Source organism: Marmota flaviventris, chromosome 8 (assembly GCF_047511675.1).
Source record: "Marmota flaviventris isolate mMarFla1 chromosome 8, mMarFla1.hap1, whole genome shotgun sequence".
NCBI lineage: Eukaryota > Metazoa > Chordata > Mammalia > Rodentia > Sciuridae > Marmota > Marmota flaviventris.
Window position 1 is genome coordinate 66158384 of NC_092505.1, and position 16882 is coordinate 66175265.

A 16882-nucleotide genomic window follows, 5' to 3' on the forward strand; every position below is an offset into this window, starting at 1 on the left:
GAAAATGTGGGAGGCCAACCTCACATGTGACTGAGTTAACTCCCCTGTTGGGCAATGTGGCATCAGCACCCATGCTGCTAGACTGTCCCACTCTTCTAGGGTTCAAGTGACTTCTGTCTTCCTACCTGGGCATGTCTTCCTACAGCCCCATGGGTGGAGCTATGCTCACCTGTTCCTTCATAATATTACCCCTTGCCCTGTTTAGGATAGAATGTTCCATGGAAGTGCCTTGTGTCCCCTTCTCTTACTGTGCCCTTGGGTGTGGCCTACCTAGATGTCAGTCAACCTGCTGACAGTGGACATCATGAAGATAGACTCAGCCCCCTGAAACCTGACCCCTGCCCTCATTTGAATAGCTTTTCCTCAATAATAGGGGTCAGCACATGCTCTCTCTTTCTGCAGACCCTCAAGGTCAGAGGAACCGTCACAGCGACCCCAAAGAAAAAGGTATTTGTGTCTCTTGTGTGCTTATTTTGCACAGCCCAAAAGTTAGCCCAGTTTACCTGGAGTGACCCCTGAGCATTTTAGTAGCGAACAGAAACCTGGCAAGAAAAACCACAACAGTAATTAACAATGTACTAGAATACACTAAATTTCACCTCATTTAGAATTTGTGATGTGAACCTCTGCAAAGCTGAATTTTATAATAGCTTTCTTTGGATTATGAATTTCCCTTTTTTTTCACCACTGAATATTTGAATGAACACCATAAAATTAACATTTTAATTGGGATCCTTGTATTAAGAAAGTCAAATTCAGTTCACCTTTAGTAGCCCTACCCTTTTCTTTCTTCCACCACGGATTATTTGTGCCCATCATTCTTACTGGACTGTATTCTGTACATAATACAAATAAAATAAAAAGGTAGTGCTTCCCATGTGTTTAGCCTTATATCCTATTATCTAGGTTTATATTATGTCACTTTACAGGTGAGGAAACCGGGTTCAGTGATACTAATTGTTCAGGCATAGCTAGTAAATGGGAAGCCATGATTCAAATTCATGCATGAGTTCCTGCCCTTAAGCACTGATTACTGCCTCTGCATAATTATGTACCTCTATTTATACTTACTCCATTTTGCAATCATGTTTAACCTCACAGAAGTCTCATGGGCAGAGACCCTTTCTTATTTTTCCTAGTAATCTTCATGCCTAGCAATGTCCAACTGACTCAAGAACGGCCAATGCCACTTCTGTCAATCCACAGCACCAGGCACTATGGCACACAAATCTTTTTTATTATGATTTTTCTCTGATATTCAACACAACAAATGGATCAGAGCTTAAGTGCATCTTTCTGTGTCAGGCATCCTCAATACCACTCCCCGGTTCAAAAATTTGCTAGGACTCACAGGATTCAGTACGTAGTTCTAATCACAGCTATGATTTATTACAATGAAAAGGACACATAGCTACATTAGCAAAGGAAAAAGGCACATGTGATGAATGAAATCTGGGAAAACTAGGTGCATGCTTTCAAGAATCCTCGCAGTGGAGTCACAAAGGTTGAATTTAGTTTGCCAAACAATGAGTTTTTATAGCAGCATGTGAAATTTTCTGCCAGGAATAGATCAATATTCTGGACTTCCAAGTGTTCAGCACAAACCAAATTTTGTGCACAGTTTAGGCACAGTGAACTGCTTAAATCAGATGTGAGAATAGTGGGAGCTCCCTGAAATTCAAGTTCCTAAAAAACAGCCATGGGCCAACCAACCTTCTAAAGCAGGTCTCTAGAGATAATCAGTCTGCTCTAACACCTTTTTACACAGCAATTTTATCCAAACCTTTTTCCTGCAATGCTTATAAATACTGTTTCTTAAAATTGTCCTTTGAATCAGTTTACTATCTTCTGACTCCCTCATTATCAAATTAAATAAGTCTTTACACATGCTCATTTCATATGAGTCATGTTGTCAACTTTATAAAAATTTTACTTTGAAATAATCCAAACATCAAAAGTCAAGTCTAGCCAAAATTAACAGCTAAAAACTACCAACTCAATATTATCAAGGCTGACTACTGAAAAAGTTATACTTTTTAAAAAACCCTTTGTACTTGCATTTTATATCTCCCCCGCCCCCCATTCTCTACACTTCAGAAAGCCCTTTAAGTGGCAATCACTTAGCTATTTGTACATAGGGCACAAATTAATAAAAAGTATTTCTGCAAGTGGGCAATATTAAAAAGATCAATTTTCTCTTTAGTTTTTACCAATCATAATATATATAAATGTTACATTAAGATGAATTTCTCATTTAAATAAATTACATGTAGTCAAAATTTAGAAATTATTTTATATCACTGTAAAAAGCTGTGAGCCTTTAAAAGACTAAAAACCTTAATTTTAAATTCAAATGATATTCTTATTTTTGAACTTTCTTATGCTTTAGACATTTCAAATTTATTTCAATAAACATCTTCCTATTTTTGTGAACTGCATTTTAAAATCAGAATTTTATAAATTTCCATTTATAAATGTGGCAAACAAAACCCAAAATATTCAAATTTTATTAATAATAGAACATAAGAATTGGCAAGGCTAACATATACATAAGGAAAGTAAACATCTCTTGAATAAAAAATAGGAAATATTTTAACGGAAAAAAGTCAAAGATCGAAGGAAGAAGAAATTTTTCTAAACAGCAGCCGGTACTTCCATCACAATGTGTATTATTTGTGCAAAGACATAATTAAATAAATACTTTTCTGATATTTACAAAATAGAGGTAAGAGGGAAAAACCTACAGTATCAGAGTCTTTGATTTGCTGTATCGCTTTCAATCTTCTGAATAATTTACATACCTATTAAAAATGTGATTCTAGTGAACTACATTGAAAGCTTATCAATCAAGTCATCAATAGTATAAACAAGAAGTTGAATGTCTGCTTTTTCCTTCATTCTATGATCACTATGTTTTCGGAGGATGACATCTACATCTTTGCTGACTACTTGGTCAGCAACTTGCATAGATGTATGCCAAGGTACGATGTCATCCTTCATGCCATGAAGTAATCTTATAGGGCAGTTCACAGGAATCGGACTATGTAACAAGCAGTGGTGTTCTGCTTCCTTAATGAAACTGTACGGAATGTGATAAAATCCTTCTTCATGATATATTGATGGCATGGACCACACACCTTTTATCTCCACTTCCTTTTTTACCTATTGGGAAAAATTAGGAAAATAAAAGCATGTAAGTAACATTAACACATGCAACAGGCTTTGTCTCAGGAAGGCAGACCTTGCATAAGAGGACAAAAATATAACAACAATAATTATCAAAAATTAAATATTATAGGGCTGGGATTGTGGCTCAGAAGTAGAGCGCTCACCTAGCACGCATGAGGCACTGAGTTCAATCCTCAGTACCATATAAAAATAAAATAAAGATATGTGTCTACCTATAACTAAAAAATATTTAAAAAAATACTATGTGCAAGGTGCTGTGATAGGTACTTTACACATATTATTTCATAAGATCTTGGTAAGAATTCTGTTATCATTCCATTTTTATAAAAGTAGATATTAAGGTTTAGAGAAATCAAAAATTATGTTTGGAGTTCAAAGTGAATGTTATGGCTATGAATCAAATTTAGATTTATCTAACTTTATCATACTGCTTAAATCAGTTATCAGTTCACTCCAACTGAAAAGGGCAATAGGAGAAAAGTACAATAATTTCTAGGAATCAGTCCAAGAATATACTTATATTTACTTAAAATCAGATCTTAGAATAAAAGTTGTTTAAATTTCAAAATCGTAAAATGAAAAGAAACCATAAGAAATATGTAGAATGGATATGGAATACAGGAAAAATCCAGCATAGAATTAAAAATGAAAAATAAGACAGAAGTGAACACACGTTCATGCAATTTTAGGCTGAAGGTAAAATGTATAGTTTTTACTTTTCAGCATTTTAGTAATGAGAAAAAAAAATAGCTTGGTTTGAATAACACAGAAGTCTTCCAAATACTTCCTGAAAAACTTAAAAATATATTTTCTAGGTTTATTCCCTTAAAATGAAATATTATATGTTCTATAAATCCTTTTGAGAATTTCTAATTTTGAGATTATAATTTATCTCATTTTTTCAAATTAAAAATTAGAACTTTCAATGAATAACATATACTTATTAAGCACAGCAAATATAAGCAAGTACACTGAAAAAAATCACTATCCATAATCCTACTTCATGGAAATAACAATCCTTAACATTCTGACTTTCAGGATTTTTATGCACTTGGTTTTTATATATGTAATACGTAAAATATGTTATCTATTACATATCCATATACAATTTTCTGTAATGCTTTATTAATTTAATATTATTCCTGGGCTTTTCAAAATTCTATAGTTTTTAAAGGCTGCAGAATAGTCTACTATGATCAACTTAAGATAATTAGCTTAACCATTCCCATATTATTATTCACTGAATATCTTTAAAAGAAAAGATCTGTATATAATATCTGAAAGCTGTGCTTCTCAATATGTCTCCAAATGATTTTAAATTAATGAAAATTCTATAAGATAAAAAATGTATGAATCTATTAATACATGGGGTTTTCTGTAGTAAAACAACATATAAACCAAATGTTTAAAGGAAAAATGATATTCAGTCATCTTCAAGCAAGATTGTTCATTAATTTGTATATTTCAGTAATTAAAACTTAGTTCCATTGGCTATTGACTGATATAGAAGCTAGGCTAATTACTGAGACACCGAATTAATAATATTCACATTACACACTCTGACCCCCAACTATCTGTTATCTACCACTGAATTAAATGAATATATTTCATTTCAAGAACAAGTTATTAACTTTATTTCATGTCCCAAACTCTCAAAAAGAAAAAGCTCAAAAATAGCAAAAACAGTAATATCCCAAGAAAACATTCAGTATATGTAATTTTTATACCAAGAAGAAATTATCATCAAGGCAATGTGATCTTCAGAAGCTTAGAATCAAAACAGCTGTGCATCCTGTCTGAGGAGATGATTATTAGCAGTTATGAGAGAGATATGTTCCAAGGCAAACAATGAGAAATGTTGAGTTTAAAATTCCCAAAGTCAAAAAAGATGTAAAATTCTCTCCTGCTCTCTTAACATTGTTATGGCTAGCTATTTGTGTGGAAAAGAGACAGTGGTCCCAGTATCCCTGCTCTTTCCTTTTACATGCTTATAAATCAACAACTTTGCTAATGTAATCTAGAATTAGCAAATATAAGCCCTGATCTTCAGACTAGAGGTCTACACAGTCATTAGGGACTATACATCGCATCCTCATGCTGAGTGATGTGGATACACGTGTACAAAAGCAAATGTACATAGATCTTGCCCTATGTACTACAAAATAAAAATGTTTTTAACTCCTTTTCATTCTGCCACATTTTTGAGATAATTTCCTACTTTTGAGAACTGTATTACTGAGTCAAGTGAATGGAGTCAAGGGTCCAGTGTTTAGATGCACAAAATAGTAGGAAAAGCATGAGGACTGAGCAACAACTATGTACAAGTGTTAAAAAAAAAAAAAAGAAAGAACACATTTCAGAAATAAGAGCTAAGTGCAAGGAAGATGTAATTTTAGCCCTGATAGGAAATAATATGCGGAGTTTGACTAGACAGACAATATTTCTTAAGAAGCTGAGAACATGAACTAAGAACAAACTTTGAACAGATAATATATGGCACAGATTGCAATGCAGAACTTGAGGTAAAAGTCAATGACATTCTACTATTCAATACTACATACTTTATCATCTTCTTTTTATTTCTTTCTTTCCTTCTCTTTCTGAATTCTCTATAGCAGTGGTTTTCAAACTTTACTCTGGTGGCCTGTTAATACAAATTACTAGATCCACATCCTCAATTTCTAATTCATGGTAAAGCTCAAGCTCAGGAATTTGCATTCCTATCAAGTTCTGAGGTGATGACTATCTGCTTGACTGGGGAGTGTACTTTTAATAAAACCATTGTTCTTGACTGTTTTTTAGTCTTTAATTTCTGTGCCTTGACCTGCCAGGAGCTTAGTCCCACATCTGAAAATTTAGGTCTCTAGGAAAAAACAACCCAGGGAGAATTCAATTAATTAGAAAACAAATAAAACTATACAAAAATAAGAACCTACTATTCATTATTTAATTTTTTACTGTTGAAAATAAATAATATGCTTAAACATATGGCCAAGAACAGAATGTAATAAACTAGCTATCTTGACAGTTATTTCAAAAACCTCATTGGTATCATGATCTGCTAAAAAACATGCTAATAACAAAAAGCCCCTCTTCCCCCTGCCTAAGAATTTGGAGTAGAAAAAGAATGCAACAATGTAACTAGTCCAGAATGGCAAATTTTATCTGTGTGCACTGATTTTTGGCTGATGTCTGTCTGTCCCGAAGATCTGAGGCTGCTTTCAGGCTAAAACAAATTTTAAATTGTTTAGTTCAGTTTAAAACAGTAGTGGGAATAGGTAGTACTTACCTAAATGCCACAAAGTAAAGGAGGCACAAAAGTAGTTCATGATATGTGATCCAAACACATAAATGTGATTAATAAAGAAAGTCTTCTTACTTAGTGAGACCCTGTCTCAAAATAAAAATATAGTAAAAAAAAAAAAAAAGGTTGGGGATATGGTTCAGTGGTAATGCACAATGTGTCCCTGGATTCAACTCCCGGTACAAAAAAAAAAGCAAAGAAAGTCTTCGTAAAAAATAAATCACAAAGTATGATTTTATTATTAATATGGCTCAAATATTTGGAAGAATGACTTGAAAGGAACTGTAAAGGAAACCTTAAGTAAGAGACCAAACAAACTTTGTAAAGAGATCGTACAAAAAAGGCAGGTAAGATAAAAGATGAGCCAACATGATGTCAAGTGACAGATGATACATAAACCAATATTCAAAAAAAGATAAATCAGAACAATGATAGGAGGTATACCTCTGGGTTTACCAAAGTGACCTGTGACTTACCTCAACAGGAAGCTGATTAAACTGTGTCACTAGGCCATCTGCAGCTGTAGCTACACCAATAAGAGCCACGACCTTATCTGGCCGTGCAATTGCAGCATGAAGCATAAGCCATCCACCAAGGCTAGATCCAACAAGTATCTAAGAATAAAATTATATTACCATTTTAGAGAGGAATGTGTGTAAGGGAAATAAGTAGTTTAATATAAATATATGTACTTTTTTCTTCTATATACACATAGCTACCAGACTTTTAATGTTTGGCACAAAGTAAAATTCAATTATAATTAACTCTGTAAAAATATTAGGCAAAAATTTTGAAAATAAAATTCATACAATGAAAAGTAAATTGTTATTTTTTTTTATTAGAAAGTTAAAAATGATGGAAAATGTTAAATCAAAATTGTTCATAAAACATTGTTAAACATTTAAAATATTAAATTTTCATATCTATCATGAGACTATAATTTATAATTATCATCTTTAATAAAAACAGTCACCTGTGGTCCTTCAGCTAATTCATCAATTATAGAAAGAACATCTTTTCTCCATTTCCCCACTGTGCATTCTTCTGGTTTGCCATCCGAACTTCCAACTCCTGAGTAATCAAACCTTAAAAAAATATATACATTTACACCTGAATGTTTATGTATCTCTGTATATCTGCTTCTTTAATTTTGAAGATGGTACATTCGTTGTTGTTATTAAAATACCAAAAATATAGTGAAAAATCATAGTATAAATATTTTAGCAAATTGTATTGGCTTAACCTTCAAATATCTTCCACTTCCAATCACTTCCTCACCTGCTCCACAGCTGGCCCAACTCATTATCACCTTTTAAATGGACTAATAAAAAAATCTTTCCATAAATCTCCTGGTTTCTATTTTCCACTTGCATATTCTATTCTCCACAAAGAAGTCAGAGTGACCATTTTTAAACAAATACAGGTCTTACACAAACCCTCCAAAGGCTTTCTATAATCTTCAATAAAACCCAAAGTCCGTACCATATTTTGGACCCTGACCAATTTTCGATTAGAGTTTTTTTTTTTTTTTAATTAGAAATCTTATTTCTTACTGTTTTTTTTCCCTCCCTCCCAACTGTATCCTCTCTTCCTTTACTTAATTCAAGGAACACAACATCCACTTCCCTGCCTCATCAGCTTTCCTTTCTACATGGTATATTCTCTCTCCAGATATCCATCGGGTTGCTCTCTCACTTCATTCAGGCCTCTGGCTCTAATATTATACCCCCAGGAAAATTTTCTCTGGCTGTTCAATCATTAAAATTATGCTTCTTTCATCATTCTGTATTTCCTTACTGTTTTATTTTCTTCATAGCACTTATACTTGACAGATAAGACACTTGATCATTGATTTGTGGCCTGTCTTCCACACTGGAATGGAGGGTTCAAATGGGCCCACAGTTTGTTTTGTTTACTCCTGCTTTCTCAGTGTCTAGATCAGTACTTTGTAAGTGGTAAATGTTCAATACATATTTGCTGAATTAATGGTTAGGAAGGAGATCAGAATCAAATTCATCATTATGAACCTATACATTTCTCCTTGTAACTTTCTAGGTATCCAGGGGCAGTTTATATGATCTGTAAATTTTAATTCTCCCTTCAGGTCCCAATTCAATAAATCATGAAGTATCAATACCATGCCCACAGATTATCCTAAACCCCAATCATATTAAACTCCCATTTCCCAGACAAGTCCTTTCATAACTCTGAGTCTTTGCATGCTGTTCTACTGTTTACAAAGCCTTCTTTCCCTGCCCAAACTCCTAGCTGTTCTTTAAGTCACATCATATAAACTTGTTTTTCTCTCTGCATTCCTTCAATAGACACCTCACTGAAGTTAACAACATCTACTAAATGAATAAAACTGGAAGGAAAAAGAAAAATTACTTTATTCAAATATCAAAGTTTTCTTGCTTTTCTGATTCTGAAAATCTAGTGAAAACTAGTGAATCTTTGTTGTTAGAGTATATGAAATTATTTTATTATTAATTTTATTTTTAAGTGATAAAAAGAAGAAGAAAGCTGGGTGCGGTGGTACACACTTGTAATCCCAGCAGCTCAGGAGGCTGAGGCAGGAGGATTGCAGGTTCAAAGCCAGCCCCAGCAAAGACGAGGTGCTAAACAACTCAGTGAGACCCTGTCTCTTAAAAAAATACAAAATAGGACTGGGGATGTACCTCAGTAGTCAAGTGGCTCTGAGTTCAATCCCCAGGTGCCCAAACAAAGAAACAGAAATTTACATTTTCTTTAGATTTGAAATTAAATGACTTCATATCTTTGGGAAATCTGAACAAGGCTGTTACTATAATCTAAAACATAGTTATTGTTCCATCATCAATCCAGGGTACCCAGAAGATCAACTAAGGAGAAGAGTGCACTGGATTTCCTTTCTTCCCTCCTTGGTGGGCAATGCGGTATCATTATATGCTGCATCTTTTACAACTACCTTCCAAATATATGGAGAGGATGCAAAATACTTGTGAAGCTCCTTTATGAAAAAAATATAAGCATACCTCAGAGATACTGCAGGTTCAGCTCCCCACCACCATAATAAAAAGAATATTACAATAAAGAGATTCACACAACTTTTTGGCTTCCCAGTGCATATAAAAGTTAGGCTTATATTATATGGTGGTCAATTAAGTATACAATAGCAGTATGTCTAAAAGAAAGTACATAACTTGATTAAAAAATACTTTATTGCTAAAAATGACCATCTGAATGATGCTGAAAGACTTGCTTGGTGCAGGGTGGCCATAAACTTTGAAGCTGTAAAATATGCATTAATACATTTAGTGATGCTAATAAGTTACAAATAAAAAATATATAGCTCCCTCTTGCTGCATCTTAATCCAGAGACAAAGGATACTAATTCAAACAATTTAGTATTTTTAAAACATTTTTTTTTCTGGTACCTGAGATCTTCCTGCCTTAGCTTCCTGAGTCACTGGGATTACAGGTATGTGCCACTGAGCCTAGTTATTTTTAAGACTTTTCAACAGCAATATAACTTTGTTCTAGCAGCTTCAATTTTTCAGGGGCATAGGCCCAAATTAAAAATACCACTAGAAATAATTATGAGAATGCTAGCCTGACCTGCATGTGTGACTGTGTGTGTGTGTGTATATATGTGTGTGTATGTATATATATATGTGTGTGTATATATGTGTGTGTGTTTCCTTGAATTCTGACGCAATTTTACTTTACATGCAATGTGATAAGACATTATGAAACCATTTTCACATGGCCATATGTACCATTTCTTATCTAATAAACTAATCACTTCATCTTAACATCTAAATTTTATAGTGAGAATTACAAAAAAAGTAAATTGAGAAATTAGGAAAAATATGTAAATTGAGGATAAAATTTCTTGTAGTAAACTAAAATGCAATCAATAGTTAATAATGACTATACTGTAATGAAGTTTGATAAGGTCAAATAAAAAAAATCTGATCAAATTAAAAATTTTAGCAAGTGGGCTATACTTTATAGTTATTGTTCCATCATCAATCAAGGTATAATTTATATTAGTATACCATCCAAAATACAGAAAATTCACAGTATGTCTTAGAGAGAGGAACAGGTTATAGTTCTCACAGGCACAGCTGAAATTTAAGAATCAGTAAAAAGGTGATTTGTTAATTCAAATTTGGGTGGGCGTCAAGAAATAGTAATAGCAATATTTGTGATATGATATTCTGCTAAGGGCAGCCTCCCTCCCTGGACAGAACTTCCCTCTTATTTAAATCTTAAGTACTTTTCAGTGCTCCTTTATGAGGTCTTTTCTATCCACTTCAATCTTCAGTTTTCTCTCACCTTACATAACTAAGTATGTTGCTCTTTTTTTAAACATTTATTTTTAGTTATAGGAGGACACAATATTTTATTTTTATGCGGTGCTGAGGATCGAACCTGGTGCCTCAATCATGGTAGGTGAGCACTCTACCTCTGAGCCATAACTCCAGCCCCAGTATGTTGCTCTTTTGACAATCACATTCTGATGAGTATTTCTGCCTAATTTCCTATCTGAATTGTCTCCACCCTGATTGAAAGAATCTTAAGGACAAGTACAATGTTTTATAATTCTTATTATTCAGCACCCAGTATAATGCTAGAGACTATTTTCAAAAAAATACTTGTCTTCAGAATAACAGTTAAGTTGGAAGAGATTTTAAAGAGCTCTGACCATGAAAATAATTCTGATAAATTGCTGGGAGGGAAAAAGACTAAATCCATATAATTTATATAAATTCTGCTAATAGGTTGAACAGAGAATATCTAGCTATATTTTATAGAACTACTGAATATTAGTAAAATTACTTTAAAAACTTAGGTGAATAGATTTTTTGGGCAGTTAGTGCTAAAAAAAAAAAAAAACCCTCAGAAATTATATTTAACTTAACCTCCTTGTTTTGACAAAATTTGGTTCAGTGTTTATTGACTGACTTGTCTGTCACCATTATTGAAAGAATTTACTCTAGAACTCCAAATTCTTGAATTCCAGGCTAATGCTCTTTTGACTAAACCATACATACTCTGCTATTAAATTAGATAATAAGTAAGTGACTGTTACAGATAAACTTGACAACAAAGTGAACAAATTATTTTATTAATATAATTGCTGGTGCGAAAAATTAGGAAATGTAAAATTAATCTTCAGTTAAACATCACCAATCCCTATTTATGCTTATAAATATTAAGATTCAAGGACTGAAAAAAAAGAGAAAACTCAGCAAAAATGTGAATCATAGAACACTAATTTTACAATACTTTTAAGTACATAAATTACTTTTAGTTACTTTGTGTTTATGTGTGTGATGCTGGAGATCTAACATGGGTTCACACTGAAGTATAAACACTCTTTTGCAACTAAGCTACAACCTCATCCCTAAATACACATTTTAGAAGGCAATAAACAGTGGTCAAATAAATCCTTGTGTCTCCAGGGGAAAACCACAATAAAATTAAAAGAGATTACAAGAAAGCCAACTAATATATCTGTTTTTGTCACATATCCTTTCCTACCACTATTGTCAGTCAGCACAAAGACCTTTTAAAAAGGTCTTTAAAGGTTGCTTTTACAGTCACCCTAAATCACAAGATGAAAGTTTACAGACCATTAAAATAAATTAATCTAGAAAAGTGCTGGCATTTACTTCAATTGGTTACAGCAGAAGTAATTCTCCACCACCATGCTAAATGATACCAATGTTCTCTGAAATGTTTTGTTCCTACCTTATACAGGCGTGACCTAGAGATTTGCAAAACTCCTCAATTGCCATTGCTTTTGTACCATTCATATCAGAACGATAGCCAGGGATGAAGATAACTCCTGGACTTTTGCCTTTTAGCCTCTTATAAGCCAGTTTGGGGAGGTCTTGTCGATTAAGGAAAGAGACTGATGTCTTTTGTCTGCAAACTAAACAAAGTACAAAAAACATAAATTATAATTTCTATGTACATTTTTTTGAAAATCATATGTAAAACTTTACCTTTCTTAACTCATTGATATTAAATACCATTTCATTTTGATAGGGAAAAAACAGACTAAATTAACAAGTACTAAATTCATTAGTCAAGGCATCTTTGTTTTAAAACTGTGTCAAAACCAGTAACTTCAAGGTCCAATCTTCCAAATTACACAATGAAGTAGAAATTTCAACTAAATAAAAGAGATACATCAAAAACCATTTTCCTATTGCTGCTACATAACCTATCCTCAACAGTGTTGATGAACATTAACTATACTAGTTAAAACCCTCTCTTTGGAGATTTTGTCATCTTTTTTATTGTTTGAGGAGTTTCACATCCTCTACTCTTTGAGAAATTGTTTCAAAGGGGAAGTGTTGCACTCCTTTCACTGATGACTCCCACTCACATGTTCCACCCTGAAATGATAACAGATGATCATAATTTTATATTGGCTGCAGGGGGTTTAAGAAGCAGTTCCTTTACAAATAACCTTGAATTGCAAATATTTTTGGAAAGATTTCTCATAGGACTCTGCAATCATTTTGTTTATTTGTGTTGGTTTGGCTTTTCATGAATGATACACACAGGTATTAGAATAATTTAATTAGAGCAGCACAAATGGTGAACTTTACAAAGTCAGTTCATTTCATTCTTAAAAAAACGTTTTCCCTAGAATAAATCAATATTTGATTAAAAAGATCAAAAGATATAGTATTTAACACACACCCCTCTTTCTCCCTCCAAAGCCATTACATTTGTGTACTTCCTTATAATGTGGGGTCCTCCCCCACCCCATTAACCAATTTCTTTTACATTAAATGGAGCTTCTGCCACTTTCTTGCAGCTAGGGAAAACCTCTCAGTTCCCTCCATATATGCTGTGAAAATTTTCCCCATTTTGGATTTGTTATGCTTATTTAAAAAAAAAAAAAACTTATTTGAAGGCTTTAATGCTCTCCCTTTTACATATAAGCCTGTTTCAAAGTTTCAATGTATAGAGAAATATGCCCAATTTAAAACCTTTGGTAAAAAACTGGGCCAGCTGTTGGTCAGCAATTGTATCAGCAATAATTGTCATCTTCCATTTCCTCAGTTAAGCACTCAAAAAACTCCTTTCTCTCATCTTCCCGTTATTACATCCAACACAAGAATTTCCTCAAGACAATTATAATTTATTTAAAGTGAATATATTCTTAACATCATATCCATTAATCATTTTTGTACAATAAGGATTAGCTGAAAGCTAGGTACATAAATGTTCAAAAAGTATTTACTAAACAGAAGAGTATACCCTTAATGAGCTTAATGAACGGACATTCTATACTTGGCTAGTACTTATACATAACACATGCTTTTCGTTGTGTATAATTAAAGTTAAATTTACTATGTAAGTTTAACTTTTAAAATTAGAAACAAAAGCTCTCTACAATGACCAATTAATTACTATCCTAGATACCAAGCATCTGACAGCTATGTGATAAGGGTGTGAAAAGACAAAGGACAAAATTCAACAAGACTTTTGTGTGTGTGTATGAGAGTCTCTGATGTTTGATCCAAAAACGTGTTCCCTTTGTAATAATTATGGCTCCCTCACTGAGTGGGAGCATCAAGAAAACAACACTACAAAATTAGGATTAAAGAGTGGCAGCTACACTTTTAAAAAGAACATGCCTCATATTTTAAGTTTCAAGTCATGGGAGGGCAGGTCTAAGTATTTTATTTTTTTTATTGGTTGTTCAAAACATTACAAAGCTCTTGACATATCATATTTCATACATTAGATTCAAGTGGGAATCGTAAAGCCCCCAAAGCGAGTAATAACCAAGTGCATGCAGAAAAAGCAGGCAAGTAGAGGGCAGAAGCTCCTGAAACTGCAGGGAGTAAAAGGCCAGCAAGGACCCGGGCTTCCAAGAATACCCCAGGGCTCCAGCAGGGCTCTCCTCACAGTCTCCACCAGAAATGTACGAAGCGCCTGGAGTGCTACGAAAAAGCGCTTTTGAACAGAGCGCCAAAAATGCATTGCACAGGAAATGACCGAACGCCGAGTGTTCGCGTTCGAAGGAACGCAGCCTTTCGGACACTAACCTGGGAGCCACCGGGGCGCCCGCTGGGGCTTCCGTGGAAGTAACGCGCTGAGGCCACGGTGTGGGCCAAAGGAGACGGCGGCCCAGCCCCAGCTCCGACAGAGTACACAGGCAGCCACAGCCGTCAAGCCCACAGCCGCCATCTTCCCAGCTGTCCCTGCGCCCAGCCGGGTTCTAGAGAGACGCAACACGCAGAGCTACCAGGCTGCGCATGCCCAGCTCACTGGAAGGCGGAACTTGCTAAACCTTGCTGCTCAGCTTTTTCCGCTCGGAAGAGCGCGCATGCGTAGAGCATCCGTCGCGCATCCCATTATTTCTACTGCATTGTTGTTTCTTCTTTAGGGAAATTTGCCTCTAACAGTTTGGAATACTTTGAGTGACCTCGAGAAGCTGCCTTCTCATCTGGCTGCTGAAAGCTCGGAGAGGAACCATATCCGGAGTTTCTAGATAGGAAACCCTCTTACGGTCCGGAGGACCTTTGGGAGAGGAACCAAAAAGCTTGCTGCATCCCAAGTTCCCGTGACTTCCTGACAGTTTTAACCTCTACCGAAAACGCCTCCAAGATGTGACCTTAATCCTGATGTGTAAATCTCTGATGTGAAATCAGACATCTTCTGGTTCCCTTGCCCATTTTCAACTCATAGTTTTTGTTCTAGTTTTTCACGTGCCTGCTGAATGATTGAATTATCTTGACCCCCGCTTCTTCCTATATGGAAGAATAACGTCAGCAGATTAAATCATCTAAATGGAAGAATAGGATTTAGAAGAGTAGATAATTTTTAGTAGAATATTTTATAATCCAGGAATAGAAGGGAATTTTAAAATTAATATTTGAAAACCCCAAATTATACAGAAAAATACATTTGATTGTATATGAATTTAGACATTTTTAATGGCAAAAGATACATTAAGTCCAATGAGAACTTAGGAAAAAACTAGGCTTTACAGCATAGATACATTGATTGTACTCAGTTTACTCTTAGAAATAAGAAAAACAATTTCAATAAATTGACCAACAGCTATGAATAGGCAGTTTATGTAAATAAACATGATGTCTAATTGAAAAAATGTGAATTTAAAAAATAACATACCATTTTTTCCACCCCATCAGAGTGGCAGAAATTTTAAAAGGGCAACTATTTGCAAAGATGATGGAAACCATCATTTATGTATTGTTGCTGGGTGGGTGAAATGCTAAAATCTTGTCAAGTAATCTGGCCACATTTAATACAATTTAAAATAAGCATTATTTTCAATGCCCTTTGGCCCAGTGCCCTCCCATTTGTGAGTACCTTATTGAAAACAAGAAACACAAGTCCATTATGATGCATGCTATTTACTACAGCACCATTTCTTGGAAACAGACAAGGGAAAAAATGAATGGACAATAGAAAAATAGTTGGATAAATTATACAAGTGTGGACTAAAATTCTGACATCCTTCAAAGTAATTCCTGAGGGCCACAGGTATCAACCAATAAGGCCTTCTCTAATATTTTTCTGCTTAAAAGTCACTTAGCTGGTGTAATGCTTTGAGGTGAAACCACTTGACTATTTTTAGTTATAAAATTTGGAGAAATGACTGTTACCAGAGCTAAAGGCAAATGTTGTATATAGTAAATCCAGCATGTCTTTGGGGTCTTAAGAACCTGTCCTGTTAGATTAGAACAAACTGGAAAAGTTGGATAAATAGAGACTGAATAGATCTCTTTCTTAAAAGGTATAATGTCGGGGTTGGAGCGGTAGCTCAGTGGCAGAGTGCTTTCCTAGCATGTGTGAGGCATTGGGTTTGGTCCTCAGCACCACATAAAAATAAACAAAGGTATTCTGTCCTTTTACAACTAAAAAACAGTTGTAATATCTCCCAAATAGGAAGGACATAGAGTAAGGACTTAACTTCAGGACATATGCCACAAGATGTTGAGCTATTTTGCTAGTTTTCCATTAGGCTACAAAGGGACTGAATTACAAGGTGATACCCAAGGAATGTCACTTCACCATCCCGAGTATTTTAACAACAAAACACTTCTCTTTTTTGTTTTTGGATAATTGCAAATGTTTCCAATGATTCCTCTTCCTTCTTTCCCCTTTATTTTTTCAGGTCTTTTGGTATTTTATGTGCAGCAAACTAGTGGCAATATTCATACTCTGAAAAATGCTGCACAGAAAAAGCAAACCCATTAATCATTTTCTTTGTTCATCCTAACCTAGCAATTCAGGAACATTTGCGGCTTAAGACAAGTGTAAATACTTTTCCTGACAGTGATGGACTTGATATTTGCTGAGAGCCATTGCCAAGTAGGTATGACGCATGGCATGACCCAGGTCATT

The 16882-nt window shown here is 34.4% G+C and overlaps 1 protein-coding gene across 1 annotated transcript; it reads right to left on the bottom strand.

Moving 5' to 3' along the window:
- Nucleotides 1–1355: 1355 nt before the first annotated feature.
- Nucleotides 1356–14709, bottom strand: Abhd10 (abhydrolase domain containing 10, depalmitoylase). The gene is made up of 5 exons (XM_027936034.2): nt 14554–14709; nt 12233–12416; nt 7467–7578; nt 6970–7107; nt 1356–3162 (listed from the first exon to the last, which is right to left on the bottom strand). Exons 1-5 carry the CDS (start codon nt 14693–14695, stop codon nt 2827–2829), a joined length of 912 nt encoding a protein of 303 aa, XP_027791835.1. The 5' UTR covers nt 14696–14709; the 3' UTR covers nt 1356–2826.
- Between the last annotated feature and the right edge of the window lie 2173 nt (nt 14710–16882).